A 23374-nucleotide genomic window follows, 5' to 3' on the forward strand; every position below is an offset into this window, starting at 1 on the left:
TAATAAAGCACAGTGGACCAAAGTCCTCTTTTCTGATGAGAGCAAATTTTTCATCTCATTTGGAAACCAAGGTCCCAGAGTCTGGAGGAAGAATGGAGAGGCACACAATCCAAGATGCTTGAAGTCCAGTGTGAAGTTTCCACAGTCTGTGTTGGTTTGGGGAGCCATGTCATCGGCTGGTGTTGGTCCACTGTGCTGTCCACTCAACGCAGCCGTCTACCAGGACATTTTCAGAGCACTTCATGCTTCCTTCAGCAGACAAGCTTTATGGAGATGCTTCCTTCATTTTCCAGCAGGATTTGCACCTGCCCACACTGCCAAAATAACCAAAACCTGGTTCAATGACCATGGTATCACTGTGTAATTACTGTGTGATTTCATGTAATATTCACATTTTTTGAAATCCTGTTTTCGTGGGTTTTATGAGCTGGAAGCCCAAATTATGTACAAATAAACGACTAAATACTTGAAATCGTTTAAGTTGTGGGCCCTGAATCTATAATCTATGGAAGTTTAACGTTTTGAATGGAATTATGGAAATAAATAAACTTTTCCATGATATTCAAATTTTTTGGAAAGGGTCTGTATAATTGCATGAAAATGGCTCCTACAGGTCTAGTACCCAAAACTGTATTAACAGTCTTTTATCAGTCCAAGAGGCAGATGGAGGAAGCAGGGAAGAGCAGAAAGTGATGGTAAAATGAGCAGAGTTTATTGAATAATCTTAGTTGTGTGTTTCAATGCTAAGACTTAGTCTGACCAGCACAAATACAACAAGTGTTATTATAACACAAGCAATAGTGGTGTAAATTACTGCTTCACAACATCATCCTGTGACGTTAAACCCTTGAAATGGAGACATTCTCTTATCTCTTACTCATGAAGACAAATATCCCTTAAAACTATTTTGTTTTTTACAATTAAACAATTAACCCCTTAAAGACCCACTCCGATGAAAATCATGTTTTTCTAGGTGTTAACATGTTCTTGTGGCATTTTTCTGATGTTAGAGGACATATCTTGAGAAAAATAAGTTCAAAGTTGTATTTCTGAGTATTTCTGCATTCAAATGGCTGTGAATCAGTAGCAGACGCTAAAATGCCAGCTAAAATAGACTGGAGTTGTGACGTAGTAACTCCACTGGGCGGTGCCACAAGCTCATACTCCCCTCCGCCCCCGCCCGCGCGGCTCAGGTTCTGAGGAGTAGAGAAGACGATGGCGGATCAACACCTATGTGCGGTAGCGGGTTGCAATGCTAACTGTACGTTCACACCGCCGCCGACTTGAGCGGCAAATAAGCTCTGGCCGCCCTGTCAAGGACGCTTGTCAAAAAGTACGAGGAAGCTTGTTGACGCTTTGGCCGCTCTGACGTAGCAGCATTCTATGTTCGATCATGGGAGAAGAGAAGTGTCACACCATGAAAAGTAAACAAAATAAACAAGCAATACATTGACACTAGAAACCTTTTATAATGACAGCATTTGTATAACCGTTTTGGTCACATTATTATTTATTATTATTAATAGTGAGTGCGCGCGCGCGGCCGAGGCTCTCTCTCTCTCTGCTATCTCTCTGCGTTCTTATATGCCCTGTCAAGCGCGCCCTGTTAAACTGGCAGGACTTAAAAACACATGCAAATGATAAACTTTCACTCTGATGGTTAAACTGCAATTAATCCGATAATGATAGGAAACCCAGCAACGGCGATGATCAGCTTCTCCTCCGTTTTCTCGGAAGCTCAAGTCGGCGGCGGTGTGAACGACGGGGAGGGTCGTCTCCGTGCCAACGGCTCCGCCCACAACGCAGAGGCGAATTGCTAATGAGCTACTGCCGCTCTGCTGAAGCAAAGTCCCAGAAAACGGCACAGGTTTTGTGATTTTGGCTAAAAACGGCATAATCATCATTTAAAGACCACTGAGAATGTTTAAAAATAGCTCAAAATATGATCGGAGTGGGACTTTAAGCCCTGAGGGCATTTTTAGAGTTTTATTTTAGCATATTTTTCTATGCTAAATATGACACACTCCAAAACTATACCAAGGAGAGTCAAAAGGTAGGTATCGTTTGATAGAAAACTTTTTTGGACATTTGGAAAATTTTTGCACATTTGGACATTCTCATGCCGAGAAACTGCTGATACATTTTTATTATGATTTTGCATATCTTGTTTGACATGCAATAACTCTGGAAGGAAATACGGTAGGGGGAAATCATTTTTTGGTGAAGTTCCCCTAAATGTGAGCTGCATCTGGTTTAAAATGTTGTGGTGATTGCATAAAGTAATCAAAAGTTACAGCATTTGGAACAAAGGTAGCCTTTTTGTTTAGTCCTCACACATTTGGAAGTCATTTATAAAATTATTTTCTGAGTGACACACAAAACTAAAGACTCATAACTCCAAAACTATAGCAAGGGGAGTCAAAAGGTAGGTATCGTTTGATAGAACACTTTTCAAAAAAAAATTAAAATATAGCATACATTACATTAGGACATTCTCATGCTGAGAAACTGCTAATAAAAGACATATCTTTTATTATTTTAGTATATCTTTCTTATTTGACATGGAATAACTTTTTTGGTGAAGACCCTTTACGTGTGAGCTGCATCTGGATCAAATTTTGTGGTGATTGCATAAAGTAATCAAAAGTTCCAGCATTTGGAACCAAGATAGACTTTTTGTTCAGTCCTTGACGCCCCCTAATGGGCATGTTTTAAATTGTTCCTCCATGAGGAATATCTTGTGATCAACGCAATAGATTGTTAATTTTGGGCTCATTTTAATTGTAATAATAATAATATGCTGTAAAAATAATATGCAATTTTCAACTATCTGTGATCTGTTTTAAAGGGACTACTCAGCACTCGTTAAAGGGTTAGTTCACCCAAAAATGAAAATTCTGTCAGTAATTACTCACCCTCATGTTGTTCCAACCATGCAAGTCTTTCGTTCATCTTCGGATCACAAATTAAGATATTTTTGATGAAATCTGACAGCTTTCTCACTCCTCCATAGGCTTTCAGAGGGACCCAAACTCGCCGGCCCAGATTAGTTATTAAAAACATTGTTAAAATAGTCCAAGTGACTACAGTGGCTCTACATTAAGTTTATCATGCGACGACAATACTTTTTGTGCGGAAAAACAACAAAAATAACGACTTTATCCAACTATTAGTGTTCTTCAATGTGGGCCTCTGACGAGAGTTCACGGGAGCGCCAGGACGCATGCGCGAGAACTGAGATTACGGCGTTCTTCTTCTACTCCTACTTGTTACTGGCTGCTCACTCCTTGGGAGTATTACCGCCATCTACTGTACAAGATGACGTCAAAATCTCCAGTCCACAATGTTGACAAAATTGCATAAGTTAAGGCAAGGCAAGTTTATTTAGCACATTTCATACACAATGTCAAATTCAAATTGCTTTACATAGAAGAAATTAAAATAATAAAAAGAAACAGTTAAAACAGTTTAGAAAAATAAAATAAAATACAGTACAGTACAAACAGTCGGACGAACATTGGCACAGTGCTCATTCAGTAAATGCATAGCTAAACAGAAGTGTTTTGAGTCTGGATTTGAAAGTGACTACTATAGGAGCATGTCTGATCTCCTCTGGAAGCTGGTTCCAGCTGCGGCTGGCATAATAGCTAAAAGCGGACTCGCCATGCTTAGAGTGAACCCTTGGTATTTCTAGCTGATATGATCCTAGTGATCTGAGTGATCTGTTGGGTTTATATTCAGTGAGCATATCTGCAATGTATTGAGGTCCTAGGCCATTGAATGATTTATATACCAGTAATAATACTTTAAAATCAATCCTAAATTTAACTGGGAGCCAGTGTAAAGACCTGAGGACTGGTGTGATATGTTCATATTTTCTGGTTCTGCTCAGAATCCTGGCGGCAGCGTTCTGTATGAGCTGCAACTGTCTTATGGTCTTTTTGGGAAGGCCAGTGAGGAGTCCATTACAATAATCCACCCTGCTGGTGATGAAAGCATGAACAAGTTTCTCTAAGTCTTGTCTGGAAACAAAGCATCTTATTCTTGCAATATTTTTCAGATGATAGTATGCTGATTTAGTTATTGCTTTGACATGACTACTGAAACTAAGGTCTGACTCTAGTGTCACACCAAGATTCCTGACTTGATGTTTAGTTGTTTGACCCCTAGAGTGAAGGTATGCGTTCACCTTGAGAACTTCATCTTTGTTTTCAAACGCAATGACTTCAGTTTTGTCTTTGCTTAACTGAAGAAAGTTTTGACACATCCAACTGTTGACTTCATCGATGCACTGGCACAGGGAGTCAATGGGGCTGTAATCGTTAGGCGATAGGGCTAAGTAGATCTGTGTGTCGTCTGCATAGCTGTGGTAAGAGATTTGGTTCTTTCTCACTATTTGGCTCATTGGGAGCATATACAGGTTGAACAGGAGTGGTGCAAGAATTGAGCCTTGAGGGACTCCGCATGTCATGGATGTCCACTCAGACTTATGGTCTCCTATACTCACATAATAACCTCTCCCATCTAAGTATGACCTGAACCATTTTAGGACTATCCCAGAAAGCCCCACCCAGTTTTCCAGCCTGTCAAGAAGTATGTTATGATCGACAGTGTCAAATGCAGCACTGAGGTCGAGTAGTACCAGCACTGCTAATTTGCCTGAATCAGTATTTAAGCGAATATCGTTTATTATCTTTATGAGCGCTGTCTCTGTGCTGTGATGTGGTCGGAAACCAGATTGAAAGTTGTCAAAGTATCCATTTGAGCTTAAGAATTTGTTCAGCTGATTGAAGACAACTTTTTCAATGATCTTGCCTATGAAAGGAAATTGGCTGATGATCACCTCCCTCCCTGCAATTGAGATACCTACAAGGTTGCTTTGCTTGATATGGTCTACTAAGAGTTGAGCTGCTAATAAAAACAAATAGGGAGTGATAGGACAACCTTGACATGTACCCCTTTTGACATAAATCTAGTAGAAGTACCATGTTTTAATTTAATTGAACTGTTGGTATTACAATATAAAGTTCTGACCACATCACAATAAGAAAAAAAAAATGCTCAAGAGTATCAAATGCTTTGTAGAAATCCAAAAATAAAATATAACTTTGATCCGAAATCAGATGAGAATAATCAAGAACATCTAAAACTAATCTAATATTATTGGAAAAATGTCTGTTCTTCATGAAACCAGATTGTGTTTGATCAATAATCGAGTCTAAGTCACTTATTTAAGCTTGGTGGAAGCTGGCCAACAGAAATACTTTCATTAACAAACCGGCGCCACTTTTTGGGCAAAGCACATATAAAATTCTCCAGTAAGCCCATCCATCCCAAGAGATTTGTTATTTTTTAAACAGTCAATTGAATCTGTTATTTCTTTAATACTTAGAGGTTTGTCACATAGATCTTTATTTTCTGGTAGTATAGGTTTATCTAGAGAGGCAAAAAAGAGGATGTTGATAGTAATTAGAGGTATAAACCTTGCTATAGAACACTGAGCAGAATTTAGAAATTACAGAGGTAACAGTGCCATTAATACTGATTTGATGTACAGTATTGCACATTGTTTTTCCAAGCGGAAAAAATAAGCAGAATTTTACTCCCCCCTCCTCGAGCCATTTCTTTCTGGATCGAATAAAAGCGCTCTCAGCTTTTCTTTTATAGATCTCTCTGCAATTCTGCCAGACTTAATTGATCATCTTTTGTAAGCATCTGTAGCACGCCCGCCATCCGACTGGCGGTGCTGCAGTAAAGTTTCTGTTTGAACAAACAATGAGTCAGACAAGATCGTGCTGCTTTCAATAACAGAGTCGCTCTCGTAATCATTTATTACAATAATTCAAAAATGTATAATTCACAATGTCACCTTACATGTGACTCATTTAAACCAAACACCAAATAAACAAGTTGAATTTTATCCTTGTAAGCATCTTTTGTCTTATTCTCAAGTAGTATCCCTCAAATAACTCAATTATTTTTACCATAAACATACATCACATATCACACATCTGTTGTATGTTCAATTGTGTAGCTACTACTAAACACTGCAAAACTGAATATTGGAGCGAACCACTTGTTATCTAAACAAAACTGAACTACTGGATACAGCCATTTTACTTATTTAGAAGAAAGATAATTAAAACATATTATATTGTACAAATATCAACAGTTTGAAAGTATATAATATTCAAAAACTCCATATATATAATATATTCAAAGATTATATGTGTATATATATATATATATATATATATATATACATATATATATATATACATATATATATATATACATATATATATATATATATATATATATATATATATATATATATATATACACCTGACAGTTTATCAATACATAGCTCTATATACTATAAACACAATGAACATGATATTACTTGGGATATTCAGTGTGTTGGAGCCTCTAACCATTCAGTTTTTATAATATCAATACCAGGCCTAGCGCGGGACATCCGCAAATGAAACGGCATTCTCATAAACATAACACTGTCTTGTTTTGACATCTTAACGTTACTCAGGAACGGTATATTATCCTCCTCAGACAACATAAACATGTTATTAACATATTGTTTCATGTTTTAAGTCCTTGGTGATCGATTTCACCCACCTGTTTGAACAAACAATGAGTCAGACAAGATCGTGCTGCTTTCAATAACAGAGTCGCTCTCGTAATGGCGTCTTCTTCTCCGCGACTCATAGTTACCATAGCCAGTATAGGATAGTTACCCACATAGTCTCTGATCAGCACCTTGTCTCCCCCTACTGTCCACATGAGGGTATTACGCATAACAAATGCAGCATAATGACACTAATTGAAACAATATCATCAACACAATAAAACAATCAAATACATTGAAAAAGGAAAAAAATAATTAATTATTCCTGTGACTTTACATACAGGGTGTCACACATCTAACCCCTTTTACATAATAGTAGAAATGCTTGATATAACATTATCCTCATCTGCCCTTCCAGCCCGGACATAGGAACTACCTTAAAAATTGAGGATTCGTACTTAAATAACTCCCAATTATTCGAATAAGAATTTTCTGTATCAGCTTTCTTTAGATAGCATTCAAGTAAGTGGTTAATTTCTAACTTAACAGTTTCATTTTGTAAATACGAGTTATTGAGCTTCCAATAAGACGTTCTGGTGATTCCCTTATCAAGTGCTATCTATATCTAGAAACTTAAACCTCATTTTGTGAAATGTTTTGAAAAGGGTACGTGAGCTATATTTTTTTAAACTGACACTTGTTTTGACATTTTGTTATATAACGTGTCGTGTATACATTTTTAACAGAAATTATTCATCCTCTTGTTCAACATCACACAGAGACACCGAATTATCATAAAGCACAAATCCAGCATAGAGGGGTTCAGTGAATGTGGTGTTGAATGTGTGTAAGTGTCTGAGTGTGTGTGTGTCAGTGATGCCGTAGAAGGACAGAATACCGGCCGGCTCGTCCACATACACTCCTGCTCTGGTATAGGGAGGTGATGGGGGAGGTATGTGTGTTCCTTTACCAACATGCCAGGCAATCAGTGTCTCCCTAAAGAAGCTCAGAATCCAGGATTTTTTATTGGCTCCGAACCTACAGTCATAACTTTTTCCTTTCCTTTTGATTCCTTTATATGACACTACCATATCACCCAACCCAGTCCATTCAGCCTCCCAGTAACAGCGTCCAGTCAGACGCTCTTTACACAGAACCTGCGGAAGGCCATCAAATCTCTCTGGATGATCAGGATGTGACATCGGTTCTGGATTATATACCAACTTTTTGTTGCCCTCTACAACAGAGAGACGATTGTGTACCGTGTTTGGATCCAGTGTGAGACGACAGAAATCTGGACACAAGAAAACAACATTAATAAGGCCACAAAATATGTTCAAGAACCAGATTGGCCTTGGATCTACTTTTCGGCTCCACATAAATATTTTTGGCAGCATATACACAATCAAAACCTTTACTATTTGAGACCTTATTCTGGTCTATTGTAAAATGATGTCCTGTGAAGAAAAGGCATGCGTGTAGACCTACATTTTTGTAGTCCTCCTTTAATCATGGTCTCTCCTCCATGATCCAGACTGTCGAAGAAGAAAAAAGCATGATGTGCCATTATTCTATTCATCTGACTCACCAAAAAGGAAGCAATAAATCTTAAAAATACAACACAACAAATTTCCACTCATGTCTATGCTAATAACTTTTGAACTAAGGTCTTGAAGAAAAGTATTTTTTCCTCTGATTCTGTGGTTCATGACAAGTAGATTTCACCATATGATATTATTTTCTGTCAAGAATCTTTCCACCATTATGATGGTTTGTCCATTTTTCACCAACATTGCTGAAATCATGTTCAGACCGTGCTAGCAAAAAGTTACAAAAGAAGTCAAACAATACCAAATTGTCCCATGCTAGTCATTTCGGGCATTGGCCATTTTGTCATAAAATGCTGTATTTTATGAAAACTTTAGCATAGTTACAAAAGTTGATTTGTGTCTTCGGCACTATGCCCTGAAACAACCTATGATGTTTTGGGCCGGATATAATAAAATTGACAAATATGCTTATAGCGTTTGCGAATTTTGTCTAATAGAATATCACCTCGTTCTATTCTTTGGGTCCTACAGAATCCAGTGGTGTATTTTTCGACAGTCGGACAGTCAGTCAAATTTCGGAAAGTCAGTCAAATTTCACACAGATCTTCATGTGACCATGCTGGCAAAGAGTTATTAAAAGCTTTTGTTATCTCAAACGGTAACTCTTTGTCAAAGTTGATATCAAGGCAAAGCATAGTGTTTTATTCAATATATTGGCAATGCTAACATGAATCCTTGCCATGCTCGCTTAGCTCATCACTTTGCTTCTGATGCGCTTGGCCCCCGTAAATGCTGCTGGCGGCTATACTTTTACATGGATCCTAATAACCCATTTTTTAAGCAAACATGTAGCCACATACATCTGAATGAACTTACACACTGAAATTCATTCAGATTGAGGCCTTGTCCACACTAATACGAAAAAAAATTTCATTGAAAACGCATCTTTTTCTCTCCGTTTTGGCTTTCCATCCACACTGAGACAGCATTTTTATTAATGAAAACTAAGCTTTTTGAAAAAAAATCTCCAAAGTGGATAAATTTGAAAATGCTGCTTTCGCGTTGTAGTGTGGACTGTAAAAGGTATTTAAAAACGAAGACGTAAGACGTAAGTTTTGTCACGTGACTCATATTGTACCAATAGATATTCATGTTTATACCAGTATTATGCCTGTTATGTGCTATTCACTTTCACACAGTTGCTAAAATGTTACTTTGCACACTATTCATATCAGTCGTGCAAAGATGACAGAATTTACTCAAATTTGCTGTCATGCGGCAAAACATGAGAGCAGTTGCGTTTCAGACCAAACATATGGTGACTGAGTGCGACCTGGACACATCAGTGAAAGGTGAGATATTTTGCTAAATAAAATAATCTTTTCAGAAGAATTGCGCGATAACTTTATTATTTTTTTTCTGTATCATCTCAGTGAGCTTTTATGAGGGTTTATGCTTGCGCAGTAAGGTGAATTTTACGTTTTCCGACGTTTCAGTCTGGACGAGAGACTTTTGGAAAAAGCTTGAAAATGCTAGTGTGGACGGAGAGAGTTTTTAAAACGAAAACTCAGTTTTCAAATGTGTCCGAATTAACGTAGCCTGGACTGACTTGTTTGATAATCTGATTAAAGCTAAGGTAGGCAATTTTTTTACAAGAATTTTTTTTGTTGTAATACTGGTTGAAAGTCTCTTCACATCCTGGTAACAATTAACAATTAAAGTGATCTAAATATATAGATAACAATTGAAAGAAGGGGGAAAATCTCATTATGAAATTAATGTTCTTCTTTAGTTCACATTGGCCACAATTATTGGCACCCAATTATTGTAGCATCTTTTTCCCAAGATAACTGCTCGGAGTCTTCTTCTATAATGCCTGATGAGTTTGGAGAACACTTGACAAGAGATCAAAGACCATTCCTCCATACAGAATCTCTCCAGATCCTTCAGTTTCCTAGGTCCATGCTGGTGCATCTCTTCAGTTCACCTGACTCATTTTCTATAGGATTCAGGTCAGGGACTGGGATGGCCAAGACAGAAGCTTAATTTTGTGGTCCGTGAAAAATTTTTGTGTTGATTTTGATCATTTTTTAATCATTGTCCTAATGGAAAATCCAATCACAGCCCATTATAAGATTTCTAGCATAAATGGTCAGGTTTTGATTTTTTATCTGTTGGTATTTGCTAGAATCCATGATAACATTTCTCTGAACAAGATGTCCAGGACCTCCAGCCAATAAATAGGCCCACAACATTGAAGATCCAGCGGTATCTTTAACTGTGGGCATGGGGTACTTTTTATCCCTGTTTGCACCAAACCCCTCTGGTGGGTTTGCTGCCAAAAAGCTCCTTTTTTTTAGTTTCATCTGACCACAGAAACCAGCCCTGTTTGAGGTTCCAGTAGTGTCTGAATACTGAATATGCTGGAGTTTGTTTTTGGACAACTTGTGGTGATGTAGGGGCTGTTTGATAAAAAAAATTATAGGCTTTCTGACCCCAAGAGTCTCAAGCTAATCTCTGCAATTCTCCACCTGCAATCCTTGGAGAGTCTTTGGCCACTCAAGCTTTCCTCCTCATCATGCATTAGGACGATATAGACACATGTCCTCTTCCAGGCAGATTCATAACATCTTTAGCTGATTGGAACTTCTTAATTATTGCCCTGAATTATTGAACAATCTTTTGCTGCAAATCAGAACTATAATCTTTGGTTTTACTCGTGATTAATGATTAAGGGAATTTGGCCTTCGTGTTTATATATGGCCTTCGTGTTCATAGTGTATTTATATAGTGTAGGAATATACTATATTTTATATTTTATATATTATTTACTCATAAGAATTTGTAGGGGTGCCAATAATTGTGGAAAAATCGGAGAAAAACATGTATATCATAATGTGAGTTTCCCCCCACTTTCAATTGTTTTACTTCAATGAAAGGTTAAAATTTTGTGATTTTTCTGGATGAAAGATCAAAAGGATAAATAATGCAGATTTATTTTCACAGCTGCCTTTGCTCGTATTTACCAAGAGTGCCAATATTAATGGAGGGCACTGTATGTATTTTCATACCTCCTCGTGCCCAGTAGCAAGAGTTTGGGATGTGTCTGATGTAGCAGGCTGAGCCAGAGGGTGTTTAGGGGTGTGGAAAAAGACATTCAGATTTTGTTACAAAAGTGCTAATAAAATTTGAAGACTTGTCAAAATACACAGACAGACAATGGGGTAAAACAAGGATAAACATTGGCATTGTTTTTAAAAGATGGAGGAATTTGATGGAATGTTTGGTTTTCGATCAATACCGCAAACTTATAGAGTTTCTTCTTGACAGGTAAGCTAAACGTCAAGTTTAAAGTATCCACATATGTAGGACCTTTTATTGAAAGAAGCCTACTTTTACCTATTGAGACATGTCTTCACTTTAATAGACCCGGAAGTGATATTAGAGTGCGGAGCAGATCACATCAGACATGAAGATGTCAAGCAGCATGTGTACATTTTAACGGGGATCTTCAAAAAGAGTTTATCAAGTTATTTTGAACAGGAAGTTCAAGTACTCAATGTAGAATTGCGCTGAATGAGATACACCAGAATCACTCTTTCAGACAGCGCCCGATCCCGAATTCAGTTCTCTTTGCGCCGGAATGTTCAAATACAGACAAAGTTGTAAATGAAATCTTGCGTAAATACAGTCGGTTATGCCTGTCCATCCTGTCCCGTAAACCACCATGAGAAATCTGCTCACCCTACATCTATATCAACCCAGTCCCTTAATTTAGAGTTCATGTAAGGAGTATTTTGTGAATTATCAATAAGAATGAAATCATATGTGACCGATCACGGAAAGTAGGGACACAAGTCGGTTCTGGGGCATTTTGAGTTATTCGCAGATTCTGAAACTGTAGTCTCCAAGCTTTCCAACGATGTGTAACACATGGAAATCTGATCATATTTGGAGAAGTTGTGGCCATTTGAAGGTAGGCACTCAAAAAAGCTCAAAGGGAAGAAAACGGCCTCTAAAGATTGTGCAGTTCTCACCTCTCTCTGTCCCCACCACTTTTTAAAACATCTCGGGGCACGAATGTACCAATTCTACAAATAAATAAAACATCTCCAGTTAACTGGCAGAGCATTCATTTCGTTCGTTTTTTAAAGAGACGTTCTAGCGCTGAAATGTTTTTTTAAATCAAGTGATCAAAGTGCTCGTTGCCGCTGCGATCAGTGGCGCGGATACAGTGTTTTCTCGTCACTCGGACGCGCGCTTCAATCCGTTGCGTTGCGGATACTCTCTATTCGTTCTGGTGAAATCACAAAACATAATGCAAACGTTTGCGTGTCCCTGCTTGATATACAACCACTGATGAACATAATCGGTTTTGATGAGAGAAAAAACAATATGAGAAAAAAAAAACCTATACGAGGGCGGATTAGAACCAAGAAGCTCTGACACCATTGGCGAAAATTAAACACCATAATCAGTATTCCATAATAATTTTGACACCATAATCAAAACTAAATCAAATATTCTCTGTTTATGTAATCTGTATGAAAAGAGAGAGATGTCAGTCGTTCTCATCTCAGCTCATTATTTTTAATGTGATCCCGCCCACGGAGAGCGCGCGCTATTCAAACGCAAATAATCAGAGGCGATCCACACAAACCTGTGAACGCCCCCATATCAGCTCGAGAAAACACATCAAGTTTAATCAGATCATTGTACTTGTTTACACCATCTCACAGCGCTGTGAGGAATAATACTATCGTAATAATAATAATGGAAAATGTACCTCAGAAGTGCTGATATTTCGAGGAGCAACGGATCCTGAACTATGGAATACTGTAGTAAGTTTTTTTCATTCTCAAGTGAATTGCGTTTCTGTGTGTGAATGAATGAACGGCAGAGATGCGTGCTGTTTACCACAGCTCGCAAAAAGACGGTTTAAATTTGAATCGCGTTTCTGTGTGTGAATGAATGATCCGCTTTTAGCAAACTATATTGCTATACTGAGATGAGTAAAAATCGACTGAAATATGTTGAAATAAAATGTATTTGTAGGCTATAAGCAACATATTAAACTGCAAATTAACATTTATATTCCCTATTATAAAAACGATAGACATATGTTACAGACATATGAAAGACAACATTTCGTTGACTAGTTTTGGATAGATTATACATTTTTACTGTAAAATAGACTGCCACATCAAATAAGCTTTTGTTTGCCATATAGTATGTTTTGTCAAAAATAATTAAATAATATGTTATTATAGTGTTTGTTCCAATGTAGGCTATATTCAAAGTAATTAATCCTTAACTTTGAAATATGTATGATAAAATGTATACTTTAGTTTTTACAAAGAAAGATTACACTTGAATTGTTGTTGTAATTGTAACCTTTTTAATAAAAAAATATATATTTACAAGGTAGATGTAAACAAACTATTAAAAGGTAAATATAAGCCTTTTCTTTAAATAATTTTTATTGTGTTTTATTAGTGGCAAATTTGGGGAGAGGATACATATTCCAAAACTGAAAATACAGTATGAGAATTAACTGCACAATTACTAGACATGTTTTCCTTGGATATTATACAATTTGCAAGCACAATTTGTGGAAAAATATATTATTTGATTACTCATATATATATATATATATATATATATATATATATATATATAATATTGCTCTTGCATTCTATCTTGTGGCTCAGTGACGCACATATAGAGACTGTGTCTGTTCCCCGAATTAGGGCATACAAAAAACTCCTAAACCCATTCAAGGGTAAAAATTTAATTGATGTTCAACAAATAAAAAACAGACATAATACGAATGAACAAGTGATAAAGCTTGGGTTGCTGAATATTCGATCCCTTACTTCAGAAGCACTTATTGTTAATGATATGATTACAGACTATAATCTAGATGTGTTGTGTTTGACAGAAACCTGGCTAAAACCAGACAATTATATTACTTTAAATGAGTCCACCCCGCAAGATTACTGTTATAAACATGAACCTCATCTGAAGGGCAAAGGGGGAGGTGTTGCTGTAATTTATAGTAATATTTTCAGAATTACTGAGAAGACTTGTTTTAAATATAATTCTTTTGAAGTGTTGTTGCTAAATGTAACACTATCTAGTGTAAATGATAAATCACGTTTAACATTTGTGCTGGCTACTGTATACAGGCCACCAGGGCACCATACATACTTTATCAAAGAATTTGCTGATTTTCTATCAGAGTTAGTATTGGCTGCAGATAAAGTCCTAATTGTTGGTGATTTTAATATACATGTGGATAACAAAAAAGACGCATTGGGATTGGCATTTAAAGACCTTCTGAACTCTATTGGAGTTAGACAACACGTGTCAGGACCTACTCATTGTCGTAATCATACTCTAGATCTAATATTATCACACGGAATAAATGTTGATGCTGTTGAAATTCTGCAGCAGTGCGATGACATCTCAGATCATTATCTAGTCTCATGTAAACTTCATTTAGCCAAGGCTGCAAAGTCGACTCCATGTTACAAATATGTTAGACCTATCACTTCTGCCACTAAAGATTGCTTTATAGAGAATCCCTTTGGGTTCACAAAGCAGCTACTTGGGAAGAAACGGAGTGGCCAGCTCACCTGCTCCAAAGCTGAGATCGACCACCACCTCAGAGACACCTTCTGTGACAGACACAGGGAGCAAGATCTGGGCCACTGCCAGCACCTGATTGAACCACCTGTACCAACTCTGGACTTCGACGGGAAGGAGCCCAGCTGGAAGGAGATCCAGGAGGTGATTAAAAAGGCCAGAGCAAGCTCAGCCCCAGGACCTAGTGGGGTACCTTACAGGGTTTATAAGAACTGCCCGAAGCTACTCCACAGGCTCTGGAAGATCCTGAAGGTGATATGGAGGAGGGGAAAGGTCGCTCAACAGTGGCGGTTTGCAGAAGGGGTATGGATTCCAAAGGAGGAAGAGTCAAAGGCAATCGATCAGTTCAGAAACATCTCGCTGCTCAGTGTTGAGGGGAAGATATTCTTCAGCATTGTAGCTAGGCGGCTGACCGACTACCTCCTAAGGAACTCGTACATTGATACCTCAGTCCAGAAAGGAGGGATCCCGAAGGTGCCGGGGTGTCTGGTGTCTGGTTGTCTGGAGCACATAGGCGTGGTCACACAGCTGATCAGGGAGGCCCGGGAGAACAAGGGGGACCTGGTGGTGCTGTGGTTGGACCTCACAAACGCCTATGGGTCCATGCCACATAAACTGGTCGAGGAGGCCCTGCGACGTCACCACATCCCAGACAAGTTTAGAGACCTCATTCTGGACTATTATGACAGTTTCAGTCTAAGAGTCTCAGCGGGGTCTACAACATCAGACTGGCACAGGCTTGAAAAGGGTATCATCACAGGATGTACAATTTCAGTAATAATATTTGCACTTGCCATGAATATGCTGTGAAGTCTACAGAGGTCCAGTGCAGAGGTCCCCTCACCAAATCCGGCGTCCGCCAGCCACCCATTAGGGCTTTCATGGATGATCTGACAGTGACAACACCACATGTCCCAGGGAGCAGGTGGATCCTGAAGGGCTTGGAGGAGATGACCACCTGGGCTCGCATGTGCTTCAAGCCAGCAAAGTCTAGATCTTTGGTGTTGAAATTAACCAACAAGTTCCGCTTCACACTTGGCACGACCCAAATACCATCAATCACTGAGAAACCAGTGAAGAGCTTGGGAAAGGTGTTTGACTGCAGCCTGAAAGACACGGCAGCCATCCAGGCAACCAACCTTGAACTGGAAGACTGGCTAGCCAGAGTGGAAAAGTCAGGCCTACCCGGCAAGTTCAAGGCTTGGATTTACCAGCACGGCATCCTCCCACGGATTCTCTGGCCCCTCCTGATTTATGAGGTTCCAATCTCCACCATCGAGGGCTTTGAGAGGAGAGTCAGCAGGTTTCTACGGAAGTGGCTGGGTCTACCTCGAAGCCTGAGTAGCATCGCCTTGTATGGCCAGAGCAACAAGCTGAAGCTCCAGTCTGCAACCTCTGCCTGAAGAGGGGGGCCCTGGAGCACATCCTCAGCTGCTGCTCGAAGGCCCTGGGCGAGGGCCGCTACCGGTGGCGCCATGACAAAGTCCTGAAGGTCATAGCGAACACCATCAGCTGCGGAATTGGCCACTGCAAGCGCCTTCGCCCAGTGAAGAACACCATTGCTTTTGTCCGGGCTGGAGAGAAGCCACCACTAGCTGACAGGGCCGCCTCATCTGGCCTGCTAGCAACAGCACGAGACTGGGAGTTTAAAGTTGACCTGGGAAAGCAACTGAAATTCCCAGAAATTGTCGCCACCACAACATTGCGGCCTGACATGTTACTTATCTCAGAGACCTCCAAGCAGATTGTTCTCCTAGAACTCACCGTGCCCTGGGAGGACCGTATCGAGGAGGCCAATGAGAGGAAGAGGGCAAAATATGCTGAGCTAGTGGAGGAGTGCCGAAACAATGGGTGGCGAGCGCGGTGTGAGCCCATTGAGGTAGGATGCAGAGGGTTTGCTGGCCAGTCTCTCTGCAGGGCCTATAACATCTTGGGCATCATAGGGGCCAGTAAGCGAAGGGCCATCAAGGAGGTCACGGAGGCAGCAGAAGTTGCCTCAAGGTGGCTGTGGATAAGGAGAGGAGAACCATGGGTGGGGTAGGGCGAGGGCTACCTGGACACAAGCTGGGGCCTGATCAACCCCGGCTGGGTCGCCTGGGTGAGAGTGTATGATGCTCGAAAGACCCGAAACACTCCATGACCCCAGGTAATATCACTGATGATGTATCCAGGTTGCATCAAGTCGATGTATGTTATAAGTATCAATAATCTTCCTGATCAGTTTCATCATCTTAGCATCCCAGATAGCTTAGAAGAACTAGATATTGCGACAGAAACTTTTAACTCTCTCTTTTCCAGCACTTTAGACACAGTTGCTCTCTTGCGCTTAAAGAAGATTAAAGAAAATAGTCCAACGCCGTGGTACAACGAGCACACTCGGGCCCTTAAGAGAGCAGCCAGAAAAATGGAGCGCAACTGGAAGAAAACAAAACTAGAGGTATTTCGCATTTCATGGAAGGAGAGCTCGATTACTTACAGAGAGGCTTTAAAAGCTGCTAGATCTGCTTATTTTCCAACCCTATTAGAAGAAAATAAACAAAACCCTAGGTATTTATTTGAAACAGTGGCTAAACTAACAAAAAATAAATCTTCAACCCCAGAAGTTTCCAAGCAGCACAGCAGTAATGACTTTATGAACTTCTTTACTAACAAGATTGATAATATCAGGGAGAAAATTATAACTATGCAACCGTCTACTACAGTATCGCATCAGGCAGTGCATTGTAGTCTCCCTGAGGAAAAATTTGATTAATTCGTTGCTATAGGAGAGGAAGAATTTTCTAAACTCCTTAAATCATCTAAATAAACAACATGTATGTTAGACCCTATACCGACTAAGCTACTGAAAGAGATGCTTCCAGAGGTCATAGATCATCTTCTTAATATCATTAATTCATCTTTGTCATTAGGATATGTACCGAAAACCTTTAAGCTGGCTATGATTAAACCGCTTGTTAAAAAAACGCAACTTGATCCTACAGAACTAGTCAATTACAGGCCGATCTCGAATCTACCTTTTCTGTCAAAGATACTAGAAAAGGCAGTATCTTCACAACTATGTTCCTTTTTAGAAAGAAATTATATCTGCAAGGATTTCCAGTCAGGATTTAGACCGTACCATAGTACTGAGACTGCTCTCATTATTAGAGTCACAAATGATTTGCTCCTATCATCCGATCGTGGTTGTATCTCTCTATTAGTGTTACTCGATCTTAGTGCTGCGTTTGACACTATTGACCACAACATTCTTTTAATAAGACTCGAAAACTATGTTGGGATTAGTGGAATTGCACTAGCATGGTTTAAATCATACTTATCTGACCGTTATCAGTTTGTAGCAGTAAATGAAGAGATGTCTCATCGATCAGAAGTTCAGTATGGCGTACCACAAGGCTCAGTACTAGGACCGCTGCTGTTCACTCTGTACATGCTACCCTTAGGAGATATCATTAGGAAGCATGGAATCAATTTTCACTGTTATGCCTACGATACTCAGCTCTATATTTCTTCACGCCCAGACGAAACTTACCAATTCACAAAATTAACGGAATGCATAGCTGATATAAAAAATTGGATGACTAGTAATTTCCTACTACTAAATTCTGAAAAAACAGATTCTAATTATTGGACAAAAAACTTCCTCACGTAATAATCTAGAATGCTGTCTAACACTTGATGGCTGCTCTGTTAAGTCTTCGTCGTCGGTTAGGAACCTGGGTGTGCTCTTTGATACCAATCTTTCATTTGAAAGTCACGTGTCTAGTATCTGTAAAACCGCATTTTTCCATCTTAAAAATATATCTAAATTACGCCATATGCTCTCATTGACAAATGCGGAACAATTAGTTCATGCGTTCATGACCTCAAGGTTAGATTATTGTAATGCTCTACTGGGTGGTTCCCCTGCACGCTTAATAAACAAATTACAGCTGGTCCAAAACGCAGCAGCTCGAGTTCTTACCAGAACCAGGAAGTATGACCATATTAGCCCGGTTCTGTCAACACTGCACTGGCTGCCTATTAAACATTGTATAAATTTTTAAATATTGCTGATTACTTTCAAAGCACTAAATGGTTTAGCTCCGCAGTACTTGAGCGACCTCTTAACGCTTTATAGTCCTTCACGTCTATTGCGATCTCAAAATTCCGGCCAGTTGATAATACCTAGAATATCAAAATCGACTGCTGGCGGTAGATCCTTTTCCTATTTAGCACCAAAACTCTGGAACAGTCTTCCTAACATTGTCCGGGAAGCAGACACACTCTGTCAGTTCAAAGCTAGACTAAAAACACATCTCTTTGACCTAGCATACACATAACACATTATAGACTTCTATAATTCCATATTAGGCTGCATAGATTAGTTCAGCCGGAACCGGGAACACTTTCCATGAATCCTGATGTACTTGTTACATCATAAGAAGAATGGCGTCTACGTTAATATTAGTCTCTCTGCTTATCTCGAGGTTTACCGCAGTCCGCCGGATCCAGGCCGTATCCAGATCCGATGAAGGACCTGCGCCTCCTGAAGTGTCAACTAGTCTCTCCTCTTCCGCCGGATCCAGGCCGTATCCAGATCCGATGAAGGACCAGCGCCTGGACGCGACGACAACACAGTACTGAAGTGTCAACCAGTCTTTCCGTTTCTGAAGTGAGGTGGACTCCGGCCGTATCCAGATTAGATGGTGGATCTGCACGTGGACCCAACCATGACGCATCCCTGAAGTGCCGGCCTCATCGACACGACCAATCTGACTTCTGACCCGTAATGCTGCCTGGATCATAATCATACACTGTTCGCTCGTTGGCCAGAGGAGAACTGGCCCCCGACTGAGCCTGGGTTCTCCCAAGGTTTTTTTCTCCATTCTGTCACCTGATGGAGTTTTGGTTCCTTGCCACTGTTGCCTTGGCTTTTGGCTTGCTTAGTTGGGGACATTTAATATTCAATGATTTTATTGATCTGCCTAATTAGGGTGGACAATGATGCAATTTTCTTCTAGAAACAAACTTTGTTGTATTATTTTCATTTTATCATTGTGAAGCTGCTTTGATACAATCTGTATTGTAAAAAGCGCTATATAAATAAAGGTGACTTGACTTGACTTGACACCTGAATGAATGGCTCATTATGTATGTGGGCCCCATTGTCTCCTCAGGTGTAAACCACTCAATATGCATGATGGTGTTGGATCGTTGACACCCACTCGCATATTGCCTTTCCAAACAGAAAGTGTCTTACAAAATTTAAATCAATGTATTGTTTTATGTGAATGATTAGGCAGGATGATTTTCAGATCATTTTGAAGAAACAAACTCTAGGCGACGACATACATTAGTCAGAAGTCTTGTTAACACATATTTAGTATGTGTTTTGTGGCCTTATTTCAGAAACTTTAGTTTTTAGTTTTTTCAATAACCATGCATAAACATTATTCTCTCAAAAATGAAAACATGTACATACATGTTGCTCACATATTATGGTAGCCCTGTTTGTGCTAAATAGAGTATAATTACACCTTTGCCATTAATATGTTTATAAGCAACTGAAAAAAGCACAAATGTCAGGGCATGTCAGAACATCTCAGGGACCCCAAAAACACCTTAGACCCCAGAGGGTTAAGATACACGTTGGTTAAATAGGCGGATCTATGTATTTATTCACATGAAGATTCTCGGCACTGACAACATGTATTTGGCTACATCTCATTAAACGACAAATTAAACCCCATGTAACCTTCTATTTAAATCGATTGGTGGACATCGTAATGTTATTGGCGTCCATCTTTATTGAATTTTGAAATCAGAAAGAGCCGGCCAGTAGCCACGCTGTTCCCTTGGAGGGCGGGGGCAATAACAAAAGAAACAAAAGCCAGCTTTTTCAGTATGGAAATACACACTGTCAATGACACGCCCCTACTGCATGCTAGAATCTCCGGGAAAAAAAAGCCCAATTCAACCTCAAAATGTACGCTTTTAAATATACCAATACTGCTATCTCAAACATGGAGAGACTTCTTCGTGATCTCAACTAACAGATTCTGCAAAAAAGCGAAAATCCCCAATTTTGAAAATAAAACGTTTCTTTCTCATTTTGCTCGAAAGTTGTGCTGCCGACTTGTGCCACTGGTTTCCGTGACGGGTAACATATAAGAATAGGCTACATTTAAATCAATAAAAAAGTGTTCATGTTAACATCATACCAGAGTTTTTCCAGTTTGCAGTCTGGATCCTTCATCAGTGCAGTGAGCTCTGAATCTCCAGGGTGATTGTAGCTCAGATCCAGCTCTCTCAAATGTGAGAAGTTTAACCTCAAAGCTGAAGCCAGATGAGAGCATCCTTTCTTTGTCACCATACAGCCAGATAATCTACCATGACAGATATCAAAGGCGTAAATATACATTATATAAATGTATATCACCTCAGTTTTATGACTATTTTAAAATTACCTTAGATTCTCCAGTTTACAGTGTGGACTCGTCAGTGCATCAGAGAGCAGCTTCACTCCTGAATCTTTCAAGTTATTGTTACTCACGTCCAGCTCCTTTAGGCAGGAGTTTGACGATTGTAGAGCTGAAGCCACACTTTCACAACACTGATCAGTGAACTTACAGATGGACAATCTAAACAGAAGATTAAATTATTACATCATTGACCCTTATGTAAGAACTACATTTGCAATGTATTTAATGCTTTACAAAACCCAGTAAACACAGAACATTTCCAAATAAGAACATTATAGGAACATTCTTTGTATGTTTTTTTTCTGTAACCAAAAACTAACCTTCCCAGAAGGTTGCAGAGAGGGTTTTTTGTAACAATCTAAAGAGAACTTATACAAAACGTTCCCTGCAGGTTATTTTTAGGTTTGACTAAAGTGAACCCAGAGTATTATCCTAGTTAAAGTTAATTAGTTAATACATTTTTTTTTTAATGTCTGTGTCTAAATTTCATATTTAAAAAAACCATAGATTGTACTTAAGTCATTGTTATTTGGTGCTGAAATAACATAAAATCTGGGTTATTGTGGTACAGTGACAAACCCATACGAAATCTTACGTTAATGGAAAAATTTAATCTTATTTAATGCTCCATATATTGATTAAACTACAGATCAAAAGACATGGTTTGTAATATTGATGCAGCAGTGCTGGATGATTACTGATGTATAGCAGGGTAAATTATACCAGAGTAAAGAAGTTAGGGACCAAACCAACAGGGAACGTTCTTTTTACGTAAAGAAAACTTTCCAGGATAACCAACTGAGAACATTAGGATATCTGTTCTGGAGATGTTCTGGGAGCCAGAAACTACTGTATTGTTAGCTGGGGCAAAAGATTCAAGAAGAGCTTTCAGTGAGCAGTGTAACTTTCAGTGAAATGTGTTCATAAAGTGTGTAGCGTATGGACAAAACTCACGATGACTTGTCATTATAAATTTTAGGGAAGCTTTTAACCCTTAAAGGAGAACTCCGGTCAATTTTAACATTGAGCAAATTTTTTGTACATTTGGAGTGCTGTCAATACAGAGAACAACGACAAAAATTGGTGTTGCCTACACCGTGTTATCCTCTTTTTAAAATTTGCACCCTGTTAACTTCAATGGGGCAAGTTTTAAACCTGCTTTTACCCTCTTAACATCCTTGATGTGTCATTACAAGTGCAGAGGTCATGTGAGTGATTCCTTCAGAGTGAACACGGTGAATCTGACATTTATTTATTATACTCTTGATTGTCTGTTTGCTGCTCACGGAACAAAGCCTCTTAAATGTGTTTGATCTTATAGCTACAAGCTCTATAAATTTGTGATTGAACTACCAGTTAATAATCGTGTAAACAAGGAAGTGATTATCTGTGGCCAAGAGAATAACCGTCCTTGAGAGTTTATCAGAATATTTCTCCTTGAGAGTTGATAAGAACATCGCATGATCCGTTTGGCGGACAGACGGATTATCTGATGCAATAATTTGATTTGGTAGGCATTCACAAATTTGATCTATTGTTTATAGCCCTTCTGTGTATTTATAATTAATTGTAATTCGTTGTGGTTGGTTGTTTATATACAGAGATATAAACACACGGGCTATGTATTCCCTTTTTGGGCGATTTTAAATTGTGTAAGTGATAGCCATTATGATTAGTTATTGATTATTGATACATCATAACTGGTAAATAATAATCAATAATTATACATTACCCTCATTTGAGCTAGAGTCCTTACAAGTGGTACAAATTTATCTGATATTCTGAATTGTGACATTCCAAAGTTTTATCAGTCGTTTCTTCTTTATTTATATATAAAGTTAAATCATGCTGTAACATTATTAGAAACTGGCATTTCCACTTTTATTCAACAAATCAACTTTATATACTGTTGGTAAAATGTAATAACATATGCAAAGGAATCTGACAAACAAACCTCAGTTTTTCTAGTTGACAGTTTGGACTCTTCAGTGCATCAAACAGCAGCTTCCCTCCGGAATCTTCCAAGTTATTGCTACTCAGGTCGAGCTCTCTCAATGAAGAATTTAATTGTAGAGCTTCAGCCACACTTTCACAGCACTGATCAGTGAGATTACAACCTGGGAATCTAAAAT

At 38.9% G+C, this 23374-nt stretch overlaps 1 protein-coding gene across 3 annotated transcripts in view; it reads right to left on the reverse strand.

The window, feature by feature from the left end:
- Positions 1-6883: 6883 nt before the first annotated feature.
- LOC311084499 (NACHT, LRR and PYD domains-containing protein 3-like) overlaps positions 6884-23374 on the reverse strand; it is a 59169-nt gene continuing 42678 nt past the window's right edge. For all 3 annotated transcript variants that reach the window (XM_084116570.1, XM_084116569.1, XM_084116568.1), the window contains 5 exons: positions 23197-23367; positions 21228-21401; positions 20982-21146; positions 8072-8118; positions 6884-7877 (listed from right to left, as the gene is read on the reverse strand). In XM_084116570.1, the coding sequence (XP_083972696.1) occupies positions 7333-7877; positions 8072-8118; positions 20982-21146; positions 21228-21401; positions 23197-23367 (1102 nt within the window). In that variant the 3' untranslated portion in view covers positions 6884-7332. The remainder of the gene's footprint in view (positions 7878-8071; positions 8119-20981; positions 21147-21227; positions 21402-23196; positions 23368-23374) is intronic.

The sequence above is a fragment of the Abramis brama genome (assembly GCF_963993115.1).
Source record: "Abramis brama genome assembly, chromosome: 6".
NCBI classification, from domain to species: domain Eukaryota; kingdom Metazoa; phylum Chordata; class Actinopteri; order Cypriniformes; family Leuciscidae; genus Abramis; species Abramis brama.